The 14,945-nt window shown below is 37.7% G+C and overlaps 1 protein-coding gene across 1 annotated transcript in view; it reads right to left on the reverse strand.

Moving 5' to 3' along the window:
• CREB5 (cAMP responsive element binding protein 5) overlaps positions 1-14,945 on the reverse strand; it is a 287,271-nt gene that overhangs the window by 63,968 nt on the left and 208,358 nt on the right. The window contains exons 7-8 of the mRNA XM_054991606.1: positions 12,110-12,236; positions 9,469-9,579 (exon numbers count right to left, since the gene is read on the reverse strand). Of these exons, the coding sequence (XP_054847581.1) occupies positions 9,469-9,579; positions 12,110-12,236 (238 nt within the window). The remainder of the gene's footprint in view (positions 1-9,468; positions 9,580-12,109; positions 12,237-14,945) is intronic.

Below are 14,945 nucleotides of genomic sequence, written 5' to 3' on the forward strand. Positions count from 1 at the left end.
TGGATCTCTCAAAAACAGCTGAAAAGGATGTATTAGTCCTAAAATCATCCTTCTAATTAAATGAAGCCAAGTTCCTTAAAAGCCAGATCAGTATGACTTAGATACGAACTAGTTTCTGCAAGAACACTAATTTCCATCCGTGGAATGTGATTCTCCTGTCTCTCTCTTCCATAGCAGCCTGAAAAGCACCCTGAAATCTGGAGTTCCCCCCTCTCTTGGTAACAGGATTTGGTGTGTGTGTGTGGAGGGGGATTTAGGGCTACTATTGGAGAGGGGAAACAGGAAAATTGTGTTCCATGGATAGAAATACTTCTGCCAGTGAAAAAAGGTAGTCTGGAGCCAACCTTATGGGAGTAGGAGATGATGACCTTATGACTTTAAAAACCCATTAAGCACATTAAATAGTGGAATGATTGTTGAGAAACTGTATTGTTCCCTACAACTCATGTGCTGTCATCTGAATCCCTATCAGCAAGACAGCAACCAACTTTTACAAAATACTTTGTCCTAAGTCATTAGAAATGCATCTGTTTGTTTATTTACAGTTCACCTTTGTCACGGAGATTCAAGGAGGGTTACTTAATGTAAGTCACTGCAATTAACAGGAGGAGACATCTAATGAACAATGTAACAAGATTAAAACTACAAAAATCTGATATGAGGCATAAGCAGTGCTTTTTTTGTTTTTTAAAAAAGTGACAGTACAGATATATAAGGTTGTGCTGATTTCCATCAATTCCCCCCAACACCAGGACTTTGGACAGACTCCCCAAAAGGTGACAGTACTCAGTACCAATGAGTACTACCACAAAAAAGGCCTGGGTATAAGTATTAAAAAGACATGTTAAACAATGCAAGAAATGGTATTATATAAATAGAAATATATTTAAGTGACAACAAGATAAAATGCTGCTTGATTTATATTATGAAGAAATCCAAATATAAAATCAAAATTTCTGGCACAGGCAGATTGGAAGTCACCAAACTGGTCATTCTCTGCTCCATGCTTGACAATATAAAACCAAAAGTGGATTTTCCTTATTGCATTTCAGCATTTCTGCCATCACACTTTTGTCTATTTACTTTATTTAAAAAAACGCATGCAAGTTTGCATTCTTAGACTTCTGTCAAAGTACATGTGATGCTGATAAATGTCTCAAGGCAGCATTAATAGATTAATTACCTGAAGGCACTTCAACCTAACATCCACATCCACATTCATTTGACCCCCACCCTCACCAGCAAAAAAAGCCCTCTTTATTTTTCATGCACCATACAAGGACGTACAAGCCTACCAATCTGCCTTTCCATCATGAGCCCTCCTCAAACATTCCATTCTGGAAGAAGGGAGATGGAAGAGAAAATTAGTTCTTGAGTTAGTCATTGACTTACTGAGAAAATAGTTTGAATATATCTTGATTTTTAATTTGTTTTTATTGGTCTGGGTATTAAAATTATTCCTTTTCATTTTACCTATCTATCTCTGTCTCATACTTTCACACTCTGTCCCTGTGATGACATTTAGACATCATGAGTATGAACAACCCTAAAAATCTTGGGGACATGTGCTCTTTTCCCATCTCCCTTCCTTTGTGTGACCTGAGTTTTGACTTTATTGTGCAACCATTTGTTGAAATTTCTGAATTGAGCCCTTTAATATTGAGGTTTGTTTCTTGCTTACAAACCAAGATTTAAACTACTGTTTAATCCTAGTTTAGAATACTAGTTTGCAGGTAACAAACAATTTTCAGTTTCGTTCATGGCATGTGAATGCAGACATGCTGTTCATATGACTTGATCTTCTGGTGTTCACCCTGAAGGATAAGTAAAATAATCATCTACCTATCTATGCAAACCCACACCCAAGCAAACATACAATTCCAGTTTTACTGAAGTTATTGTTGAACATAAAACATAGAATTCATATATGCTTCCCTTTGTTTCCTGGACTGGTTATACATGAAAGCAACTCCTTATGGCACCAAAGCCAGGGGAAAAAGAGAGGAAATTATAAAACTGTTGTCTTACAGGGATGGGAACTTCTGCTGCAAAAAGGTTTTTTTTTAAAAAAGTCTTTTCCTTGGAATTTGCGCAGTTCTACTTTCCAGGATCATTTCCATGCGCCATTAACAACAAAAGTTATTTTACACTGTGGGTTCTCCTTCCTTCATCTGGCACACACTTCAGATGTATGTCTCATCACACCATAAATGCCCTCAAAGACAGAGGATTTTCAATATTAATAGATCTAGTTTTATCTACTCAGGAAATTTAGCATGCCAAACAGTCATGAAAAAAAGTCGTACTATTAAAAATGAGTTGGAAAACATTTTCCCCTTTCATCTTATTAAAATGTACTTTTATTTCTTTACTTTTAAACCTCTCTCATAGTACAATAATGGAAAGTTGTTCTCAAGTATAATAATTACTGTATACTAATACAATTTAAATAACATTTGATTAATTAAATTGCTAATCCTGATAGCATTATTTCTGTTTGTAACCAGCTGTGCAGCACAGCTTTTGATGACCTTCCACCCTCTTGATCAGAGCGCCCATTCCACACAAGCCAATTCTTCAACATATCACAGAAAGAGACATATTTGCTGATCAGCAAAAAAATGAAGAGGCACCAATGTGCCCAAGGGACTCCTTGGACCCCAGTAACTAGGCCCATGTTCAAGTAAAGGAAACTTAACTATATAAATGAAATGACTTGACCAAAATCAAGGCAACTATGCAATAATGGTAGGGCACTAACAAAGGAATACCTCTTTCATACTTTTGTACCTAGTCTCTGCAAAGGTAATACTAATTAGACAGAATCAGCCATTATTCTTATGCTCTGTTCTGTTACTTGCAAGAATGGGTTTTGGATTTGCCTCAAGTACAGAATCCCTGCTCCAATTCAGAAGTCTGGTTTTGCAGGATGCCACACTGAGTAATTCATTACTTAAAAGAAAATTGTGGTTTAACACTAACAAAGATTTCTTTTTATGAAACTAATATGATATTTTAAATACATCTTGAAATTTTGGGTTTTGTGGCAGACATGAACACTGATTCAGAACAAAAAAATTGTTTCCTCTCTAAATGCAAACTTGTAAATATAAAATATAAAATTTCCAAATTAGAATAAAGGCCACATCTGAGCACAAATCAAATATAAATTTGACTTTTAACATACTCCTTTTTAAAAGACACATGTCCACGTTGAATGTTTTCAAAAAATACAGGGTTTTTAAAATAGTATTTCAATGCATATTCAAACTAACATGGAAGGTTTGGTCGTATCAGGTGCCAAGGTTACACATGAATTCTAATGGGATCTAACAAATGCTTAAATGTGCCTTAAAAGCCTAATGCCTAAAATAGCCTTTACTAGACCCATACAAATTATTTTAAATTACATAAATATTTTTAATATGTCTGGCTTCTGACAAAACCCTACTATATCCCAGAGGATGGCACTGGTTACTTTGCGCTAGCTTTTTCCGTTTCCTTCTTCCATCCTCGCCCTCCTCTGAAATAACTAGCATCATTATTCGTTTGGGCTACGATTTGCTTTTATGTATTGCAGGTGGCTTATTATCACTGAAACGGTGTGTGTAGAAAGCGGACTGATCTAATGGAGAAAGGCACTTCATTAGGATAATGTTGGAAGTGGTAGGGCATGATCCAGCCAAAGTAAATCTCTTTTCATTCTATTGATTTCAAAGGGAGACTAGCTATGTTTGTGATTTACCCTTCTATTGAAATCAATGAGCTGTCTTCAACTGAATTAGCACAAACTGAATGACTAAAAACAGCAGAGCCTCATTTCCTCCACTGTGTTTCATAGTTGTCAAAAAACTAGGACAGTAAGAACTTGTCATGGATTTGGAGCATCATCCTTCAGTCATTTCTAAAATCTCTTCATGTTTCCAAACAGTACCCAATTAAAGAAGATAGATTTGCAGTGCAATCCTAATAGGGTTGCCACGTGGGGCCTGGAGATCTCCCAGAATTGCTACAGGCAACAGAGATCAGTTCCCCTGGAAAAAATGGTGACTTTGGGATATGGCAATATACCTTGCTGAGGGCCTTTCCCTGCCCTCCCTAGACTCCACCCCGCAAATCTCCAGAATTTCCCAACCCAGAGCTGGCAATCCTAAATCCTAAACTAAGTCACACCATTCTAAACCTATTGACTTCAATGGATTTAGGAGTATGTAATTCTTCTTAGGATTTCATTAAAATTGAATGTGTTATAAGATAAATTAAAAACCATTAATATTTATCTATTGCTCATTTATAAGAGATTCCAAAAGAGGAAATCTGTCTTTTAACTGAAGGAAACTATATCAGTTAGCAGAAGAGTGTTATTGAATACAACCCACCTCTTTTAGATGATGCCTGTGTTGCAGCAGACGCTATCTTAAGAACATGGGATAGAAGGGTGATGAGTATGACACATTCCATTTTTAAGAGTACATGTGACATCTAAGTTTTTCTAAATACTTCCATTGAAAACAATGATTTTTTTCTTTAAAAATCTACTGCCCAACTAATTGGAAGCACCTTTTTAATCACAAAAAAGAATTTACTGAAATATTGGTTGAGGCTTTCAGACACCCAATTTAACTAAGGTTAAATAGGTAAGTGCATGAATTCAGCTTCGGCTGGGCTCTGAATGAAGAAACCAGGCATTTAAGATTAAGATTATCTTGAATAACCTGTAATATACAAATACAGGCATGTAATCTTAACCAGGGTTAGTTTTACTTTTACAAACTGGAATTCTTACCCACGGTTTAACCCCAGTTTAGGATCCCAGTTAGTGGACAAAATACTGTCTGGTTTGGCTGTGTGCCTGCATTTGTATAACAGGAATTAGTTTTAAACCACATTCTTTCATTGTGCTCTGCCTAGAAACGGAAGAGGGCAGAGTGAGAACTCAGGTATGTACAAGCTGAGTTTTTACACTTTTTAAATTAACTGTACTGAAATTTGATTTCTGAATGCATCCCAAATACTGCAGTTCTGCTAAATAATCTGGGACAAAACTTTTTTAACTCTTTCACATGAAACAGCCTGTCTGATCCCAGGGTACTGATTGTGTGAGATACAAAACCACAAGATTGCTGTGCACACACACACACACTACATCCACATAGCAGGAAAGAGAAGCAGCTCCCACACTGCACAGTATGTGCATGGCAAAAGCCACTGGGTTGAATCCTACAAGCGTTCTCCTCATATGGGAGATTCTTTTCCTGCCTTCCTTCTCCCTTTCCAGCAACCCGCCTGCTACCCTGCAAAATCCTGTGCTAATTGATGAAGGCCATTATTAATAACAGGCACTTTAAAAATAGGCTTGACAGGTCTCTATGGGTGGCAGGCAAACTCCTGACAATTGCCTATGTGCCTGGCAATTGCTGGCAATTGATGGGAGGAAGCAGGCCACCCAGAGATTGCCCATCATTGGAGGCAGCCCAGGCAAAAGGCAGCATGTGTGCTCCTGTGCCCTGCATGATGATGGCACTTCTGGTTACACCAGAAATGACAGCATCACGCAGGAGCCAATTCTTTAAGAATCAACCCAATATCCTAGAGAATCAGCTCTGGCACAATAATGTTGCTTCTGGCAGAACTGGAAGTAATATCATAATGTGGGGCATGGGCACATGTATATACTGGCGTGCATATGTATATACTCTAGCCTACTCCCATTGCCCTTCCAACCTCCCAACAGTTGCCAAGAGGACCTGGCAGCCCTATTTAGCAGGGTGGCTGCAGTAAGGAGCAGTTACTGTGTAAAACTGCTCACCTCCCTCTCGTGTGAGTGGAAAGCTCACAGGACCCAAAGCAATGCCTCTGTTTCATGATATCCATTTGCATACCATTTCTTTCTATTCTTCTTTGGGGCTCTAGGACATTGATTTTAACTGTTCACTGATGGAGTTTTATTGCAGTTTTTATTGTTGTCTTATGTAACTCTGTATGCTGCCCTGAGGGCTCCGTCCAGCCATACAGTGGGATATATATATATATATATTTGTTGTTGAACATAATGATAATCCTTTCTGTTTCTTTCTGTTAAATATCCTGAATTTACTTAAGCTATAAAGGGATGCTGTTACACTGATCTCTTTTGGGGGTTTTCCAGTTTCAATAATGTATTCACTAAACAATTATATCCTATAAAACACTACCAAAAGAGAAGAATTAATGCCTATATCTAAAGATCAGCTAAAGGTAATTTACTAGGGTTTATCCATTTATATCAACAAATAGTTAATCCATTGAAACAAAGCAGATTCGAAGGGTCTTTGTGGAATCAGTTTCCTAAGAAATAAAGAGCATCATCTTCTGGAAAGTTCTCCACAATCTGCCCAAGAGACTTGGGGTTGCACCCTTTATTGCATAGGCAACGGGTTCCATAAAGATCCTTAGAGTCTCAGCGCACTATAAATGAGGTAAAAACAACAAATAAACTGTTGCACTTCATTCGAATAAGCCTAATATATTTTCTAACTGACTCAGCAATTTTGCCTCCAAGTAATATATACTACAGCCAGGGCTTTTTTTCTGGGAAAAGAGGTGGTGGAACTCAATGGGTTGCCCTTGAAGAAAATGGTCACATGGCTGGTGGCCATGGCGTGGAGGGCAATCTAAACTCCCCTCTGTTTGGAGATCAGGGGGTGGGGCCACCAGCCATGTGACCATTTTCAAGAGGTTCCGGAACTCTGTTCCACTGCATTCCGGCTGAAAAAAAGCCCTGACTACAGCATGTATGGAAGCATTTGCCAATTACAATCCAACATCATTCTAAGCTCCAATCAATTTATTCAAGTAAGAAGATGCCTCAGGGGCAGCAATAGTCACTGACTAACACTACTTTTGGAAATTCAGATCATTATCAAATTCTGCTCATTTAAGTTTACAGTTAGTTGACAGTTTACAAAGGTTTTCTGAAGCATTACATATTAAAGGCTGCGGAAATATTAGTGTGTAGTCAGATTCTAATGCTGCGTCTGACAAATGAATGCATCATTGAGTTCTTTCAACTGTTGCTTCTAGAAAAACAACTTAACCTAGAGAGTTAATAGAAATAAATAATAGTGAAAACAATGAAATGGTGCATTAATGTTCATTAGTCATATGGTACAGAAAGCGCATCCTGTGCTTGCCAGTCTTTGGGAAGCGTCTCCTAAGAAAAAGCCTCGCTGAAACAACACCTTTATGACTCTGATTGTTAGCCAAAACAAATACATTCAGATTAAAACGTGATCCACTTAACTTCACATATTAAAAGTACAGAATTCTCACCATATGTATCAATAATTTCATTTTTTTAAAAGCCTCAGTGCTCTATTAAAAATGGGTGGGAAAAGGCAAGGAAACAGCAGAACCTTCAGTCTCCGAAATAGATGTCAGAGGGGTGGTTTTTTTCCCCCAAGCCAAGGAGTATTTTGCTTGGCTCGACAGCGCTTCGGTTTGAAACACACACACACACACACACACTTGCCGGCAGCCTAATCCAGAAAGATTTAATAAGCTGTGCTGCAGATGCTGTTGCTATTTGGCACATCACAATTACTGTATGGCACACAGCAGAAAGAGAACCCTTGACCACAGATTTTGTTTGGCTGACGTTGCCAACCCTGTTGGCTACATCTGCTCTTTAAGCCAACCAACTGCATATTTACAGAGTGTGGTTTTAGCTGAGGTGTTAAAAAGCTTTGGGTTGGCTGCTTAACCAAAATTTATATTGAGGTAAAGATGTGACCTTTCATGTCTACCATATAGTGTCTGTTGCATGTTTATTGTATCTATTGGCCACAACTGCTTCCCTTTGCCCCCCTGCTGTGAACAACACTAACTTCAAAAGTACACATTGTGGCTTTTCTATTTAAATCAGCAATAAGAAGTTAGAAGCATGTGGTGACAATATGAGAGGCTAGTCACTGGCAGCTTTGTGTCTCTCTTGCAGTGATGCTGTTTCACATTGGGGTACATAATCCCTGACTCAACAAAGCTGTTCTCCCCTCTGAAGGGCAGTGTCAGAATGTTCAAAAGAACACTTTCAGTGAAACCTTAATACTGCAGTATAAGCGGATTGATTTCAATGGGCTTAGGCTGGTGTAACTCTACTTAGGATTTCACTGTTTGGGTATCTGTGTCATCCAATTTCACACAACATCAAGAAAATCACTGTAGCTTTGCTTTCCAGTATAGTATTGTTTGCCTGGGAACCACCAATATCAAGAGAGAGAGAAAGGGACTGAGAGAGAGAGAGAGAGATGGCTGAAGTATACACGTATGCATGCAAGAGAAATGTGTATGGAAACCAAGACCTATAAAGAAAGGCTGAAGGGACTGGATGAGTTTAGGAAAAGGAAGCACGATCATACTGCCATGCAGGTTTTCTGCTTCTCCAGAGGGCAGTGTGGCTCCAGAAGGCAGAACGGCTTTAAATTATATGAGGAGGGATTTCTGTTGAATATTGGCCGTTTTCACACTGCTTACCGGCCACGGAACATCGCGCCAAGCTCCTCGAACAACAGCGTCTTTCTGGTGCAAAATCGAGCCAGGAAGACGCTGTCGCTCTGGGAGCTTGGTGCGATGTTCCGTGGCTGGTAAGCAGTGTGAAAACGGCCATTAGGAGAACCTTCCTAATGGTAAGAATTGTCTGAGAACCAGTTATGGGGCCAGGATGCATTTTCAAGCAGAGGCTGAAGCTGCAGCTGTCTCTTTGGAATACTTTAGCTTTGGATTTTCTACACTGTGCAGAGAGCTAGAATAGGCCCTTTCAAACTCCGGGACTCAGGGCCAAGCTACACATGACGAATGACACTTGAACGGCAAGTGTATTTCTCCCTGTTCACTTGCCCTCCACTCAATCCACTTGCCGTTCAAGTGTCATTCGTCATGTGTAGCTTGGCCCTCAATCTGGGTTTCTGCATGACTCTAGGGACAGAAAGCAAATTCTAACCCACTTTTAGATGCAAGCCATGCACAACTTTAAAGAATCATTACATACACTTCAGATAAAAAATGCCTGAGCATTTTTCAGCTGTTTCTATAAGCATCCCAATGTTATCTTTTAATGTTATTTTTTGTGAAACATTTTCTCTTTGTGTACAGTTGTAAACCAACCTCTCACACACAAAAATGCATGCAACGAAGATAAGGTTTATTGCTAACGTTCACATATTCCAAAAGAACATCTTGAAATTTAAGCTTAGGCCTCTAATCCCTGACATTCTTTGAACCAAGAGAGAATGATAATCTACAACCTTGGAAGACGAGTAGCCTCAGCTGGGCCTGCCAAACTCTAAACCAGTTCACAGCAGATGATCAATCATATGACTAGAAATTAATTATTCAGCTTGAGCTCAGAGCCCAGTAGATCACCTGATAAAATGATTTTTTTTTTAAAAAAAGTCAAATTTATCAAATATAAATATGTTTTCAGCATTTTACCATTTTGGCTTCTGAATGCATTGGAGAGACTTGCGATGAAGCACATGGGTTACTGAGGTTTGGGCCTTGCATCCCCATGATACTGGAATTCATTGACATTTGCCGCTCCATCTTGAAAGAGAAAAAGAGAAAAAACCAAGTGGTATTTGAAAGGAAACACACATTTCAGACTGTACATATTCTGATTTTCCTCCAGTGGATGAAAGCTGGGCATTTTGTGCTCATTTGGGTGGCAACTAAAATCTTTTCTGAACATTTGTCTGGCATCAGAAAATGTAGTCTGTAATATTCTTTTATCCAACAACCAACAGAAAACTGCATCATCACTAACAATAGCTACCTAGGTTTTTTCTATAACTATTTCCCACTCCTTGTAGAAAACAACTCTGGTATGAGTGGCTTTTAAAGTAGTACTTTATAAGATTATGGTGATGTAGTTATTGGTAAAATTTGTTTAAGATAAAAATAAAAATGCATGATTTAGAGTACTTGAAAACTGAGGAATTTTCCTACTGGGATTGTTGAATTTGTGGGATATTTTCTCATCACATGCCTTAGATTATTGTGGTACCACTTTTTTAACACACTGCGAATGCAAGAAGTAAACAATGGAGATGTTCTTGCGGTGTACATGACAAATGCAAAAGAGTCATTTACCAAAACAATATTGCAGTAGTTTTAGTGGAGCACTATGGAAAATATTTGCTTGCCAGCTCTTCCACTGGCAGCTAAGACAGATTTTCAAGGTAACTGATTCACAGGGGACAATGTAAAGCCAGATGATTGGGACTGATTATGCTCAAACACTGGGCTTGTTTCCTGCTCACATTTCAGATGTATCTGAACAAACTATATAATGCTCTGTTTTCTTGCACGATTACATGGATTTCTTGCAGCCACCATTCCCATGCCATTTGATTGCAGCCACTTCTGTCTCTAATTTTAAAAGTAAAAAGGAAGTTTGATATTTTTGAGTCAAGAAAGACTTACTACTTAGGTGTCTTTATGTGTCTTTGGTATCTGCTTATGAAACCAGATAATCTTATAATCAGTTCTTTCAATGACTTTGAAAATAGATGCTGCTGTCTGCACAGATGCAAAAAAAAGGCTGCTGGGAGACTGGGGAAAGGAAACTGCAAGGATAACTGCTATGTGGAAGGCCTGTTGTTGCTGTGCTGTATTGACAGCCACTGCAGCAGCAGAGAAACCTAACAAGCCTATTCCTGTGTGGAAACCACCTATATCTTGGCTATGAGAGAGGCAGAAAGCGATGAAGCAAAGTATAACGAATGATTGGAATTAGAGCTGGTTTCAAGTTGGAAGACTTATTATTCTGTAGTAGAGCAAAATTTGATCTACTTTAGCACTTTAAAAACCATAAAAAATTCCAGGGTATAAGCTTTCTTGAGTTAAAGCTCGCTTTGTCAGATACAAATGAGAATGAAGATCGATCAGCCCTTATATCCAGTTCAAGGTGGGAGGTGTGTTACAAAGAAAGGCCAATTGGAGTCAGGATGCGAAAGTACAATGCACAACGCAATCAGCTTGAACAGAACTCGGAGATATGCGGAGGTGGGAAATGGAATTATAGCTGAAACAGTTAGGTAGGTGAAATTCTCAGGCATATTCTATAAATTTATTTGTACAAATCAAATTGATATTTTGTTAATTTTAATTTTTTGCTGTATTCCCAATTATGCATAATGTTGGTTTTAACAAAGCAAATGAGAATCTGATTATGTGATACTTATTCCTACCTTAAAACCCACCATTTAAGTCTTAAATTTAAATGTTTAAACACCAATTTCAAAAGTGGTATTTGAAAAAGTTAAAACTGCAAAAATTCTGAAAACTTGCCGTTTGGTTAATCTGTGTAAAATTTGTTGTAGTTCTCTGACTGGATTATCCTAAATCCCTGGGCCAAAACCCACCATTCCTCAGGCAGCTCATGTGTCTTCAAGTATCTTTAATTTACTCCAGATAAGTAAAGTTATGATTATGTTGCTTTGTTAAGGCATAAGGATCTGAATATCACTTAACCATTTAAATGAGGAATATAGCTCCAGTAAGAAAGGCCAGGATGTGTGGAGTTAATTAGAGATCTAGACTTGTTTTTCTCAAAGAATAGCCACCCATGTTGCATAGCAAACCGCCTTTGAAACTAAGCAAACTGTCAGAAACAATTTGTGATATGGCATGAAGGTCAGCTGCTCCAAGTCAAAAATTCCAGTGGGCTAGTGGAAGGCAAGCCCAAAGTAGAGTCTTGGTCCCAGACATCTTAAATTTAATTGTAGTGAAATAACAGTGGGGAAAAGGCTCCCTAGATGCAATTTGGCCATTATTTGATTTCCCACTTTTGATTAAAGATCCTGTTTTTGCTTCTAATGAGATATACAAATAGGGTTCCCAACCTCCAGGTGGTGGCTGGAGATCTCCCAGAATTACAACTGATCTCCAGGTGACTGAGATAAGTTCACCTGGAGAAAATGGCTGCTTTGGAGGGTGGACTCTATGGCATTATACTATTCTGAGGCCCCTTCCCTCTCCAAACACCATCCTTTCCAGGCTCCACCCCCAAAATCTCCAGGAATTTCCCAGCCTGGACCTGGAAACCCTACATACAAAGAACAGGTATACTTACTGGCATCAAAACTGCAGAGGATCCAGGCATGGTGGGGTTAGGAAGAGTACCAGGCATAGATGCAGGCATGGGCTGTCTTTGCCGGTTGTGCAGGTGCAGTAATGATGACAAAGAGCCTGGGAGAGGCCTAGAGGAAAAAAGGGTGAGGGAACCAAAGGTGAAACAAAGTCTGGGAAAATTTTCGCTCGAATAATAATTTTTAAAAATTTAGATTTTTTAAAAAAACTATCAAAAATATTAAAATTAAATTGGAGCCCAGTTGCACCCACCTTTGAGACTAACAACATTTACAGTTTAATCCTAAGCAATTCTAAGCATAATTCTGTTTAGGATAGCACTGAGAGTCTTTAACATGTAACAGGACTCCTGTTTTATTTTGCTGTTGCAGATTAAAATGGTGTCCTATATGGAAATAAAAACATTACAAACAGAACAAATGTTAAGCATTCATTTGGTCCTTCCTTCCTGCTACTAAACAGCAACCATTGTATTGTGTTTGTAATGTATAGCTCCTTCAATGTTTAACCTGAACTAAAAAGGATTCTGTATGGTAAATTCTCACACAGGTAAATTATTACACCTTTTGAATTTGCTTGTAGAACTCCCCATTTTTAAAAGTTGAATTTTCAGTTCTTAAATGTATTTTTGTATGTATTTTCAATTTATGATAAATTCCAGATCACATCTAAGAAATACTATTTGAGCGAAAAAGCAAATGTGTGTTTTACAATATTAGTCATATAGTAACAGGAAACATTCTTTATATTATGCTTAGCATGAATAGTGAGAAATAAAGATGTTGTTTTTGTTGTGTTGGTTATACAGAACCTGTAGCAATGATGTCAATTAAATCATCAGGGAGTCAAAAACATGTCTTGTAAGGTATCGCTGCAATGGTATAAATCTCCCCATCCCATCTTTTATCCAAATACCTCAACTTCTTCTTATGCATCTATATTATAAAACGGTCATATTTAATATTCAGGATTTATATGGCACTTGCTGTATTTAGTGCTATAGTCCACTCCTAAACAGAGATGTACCCTTCTAAACCCATTGACTTCAATGGATCTGGATGGCACTTTATAGCACTTTACATATATTATTAAAGTAGTTCTTACAACAACTCTCTAATGTAAATCAGTGTAATCCCCATATTGCTAGTGGGGGACTGAGATGGAAATAGAGTTGCAATTTGAGCTCCTGGATCACTGATTTGAATCTGGAAATCCTATGTTTGCATATGTCCAGCTGTCCCTTTTACTGTCTTCCCCCAACATCTTTGAACTGTTTTTTTCCTTCCTACCTTGCACCAAGTTGCAACTTGCAAGCAGCTTTAAAATTCCTCTGCTTCTTGGTTGGCAGGGCAGTGAAGGCACAGCAGAGGACATATGCATGGATCTTCTTTGTATTGGGACCAAAGAAAGAATTCCATGCATAGGCGAGCTACTTAAAAAGAAAAACTTTTTAAAAGTTTTTTTTTAAAAAAGGAAGTGATTGCCAAAGAAGCCAAAACTCAGGACTTTGTTGGTGTTTTATTGTGTGTATGTGTAACTGCCTTCAACAATTCCTTTTTGCTAATGTAGATTGTATAGAAGCTGTTTTAGATTTATAAAAGTATATGATCAAATTAATCTACATAGTTTTGCTTTAGAAGAATCCTTTTTTTAATTGGAAAAGAAAAAGATATAACAATACATAAAAGAAAAAAAATTAACATTAACAGAATATATATCCGCACATTTAAACTAGAAAATATTGCTCTTCTCCATCTCCTTACTTAATTTATACTCAGCATTCTATATTCAACATTATACTCAGTATTTTATATTCAACATTTTAAAATACTTATTTTCTAGTTAGCCTGCTTCCATAAAAAAACTATTCTTAATTTTTCTTAATTACCAGCTACGTGGTCAAAAAGGACTTTCCGTTTTTCCTGAAATTCTAAGATTGGGCTTTAGAGGCATCCTTGAAGACAAATCTAGGGCCTCATTCAGTCATTTATCCAGAATATGTTACAGTTCCTATGTAGAATTTTCATGAGCAGGAAATAAGTAACTTATGGATACAAATGTTAGTTTCTGAAGTGAGCAATTTGTTAATTTGTCATGTTGCCATACAAATTGTCCTAAACATATGCCTTAACTTTGCACTAAGGAGTTCTCCTCCACCACTTCTCTCTGTTAAATGCAAATGGGAGTGGGAAGAGAAACTATGTTTTAATTAAGATGTTTAAATCAAGACTTCAAAAGCTCAGTTTGAAAACAGACACATGTCCTGTAAAATTCCAGGGTGCATAGTCTGCGCGCACACACTATACAGGTATAGTTCCTCTCCCCAAATCTCAAGAACTGGCGGCTAAATGAGGAGATCTTTTCTGAATGACTATTTTGTAAGTGTTACAGATTTGTAGTTTTGGATTGGAGAGAAAACAGCACAGTTTGAAACTCATGTAATTTAGCAAAGTAGTAAGTTGCTTATTTGAGAGTAGGAAGTCTTTTTTCCTTCCAAAAATGCAAAGTTTTAAAACATTTTATATGGCTATTTTAAATTATTTCTACTATATACTACGTGGTTACTCTGCCAGAAGTTATTACCCTTGCCAGGGAATTCACATTGATTCGGAGGCAAATTCTATGTATTGTAGCATATCTTTTCCTGGGTCCAGTTCCACTAAACTAGTCTGTGTGTAGTATCATTGAGAACTAAATTTATTAATTTATTGGACAGCAATCAAAAACCAGTTTATAAATTTGTCAAAAGATTACATACACACTACAGAGCAGCATCCTCATACTTTTTGTGACTACTCTTGTAGGGCTTTTCAAAAACC

Source organism: Eublepharis macularius, chromosome 11, assembly GCF_028583425.1.
Source record: "Eublepharis macularius isolate TG4126 chromosome 11, MPM_Emac_v1.0, whole genome shotgun sequence".
Taxonomy (NCBI): Eukaryota; Metazoa; Chordata; class Lepidosauria; order Squamata; family Eublepharidae; genus Eublepharis; species Eublepharis macularius.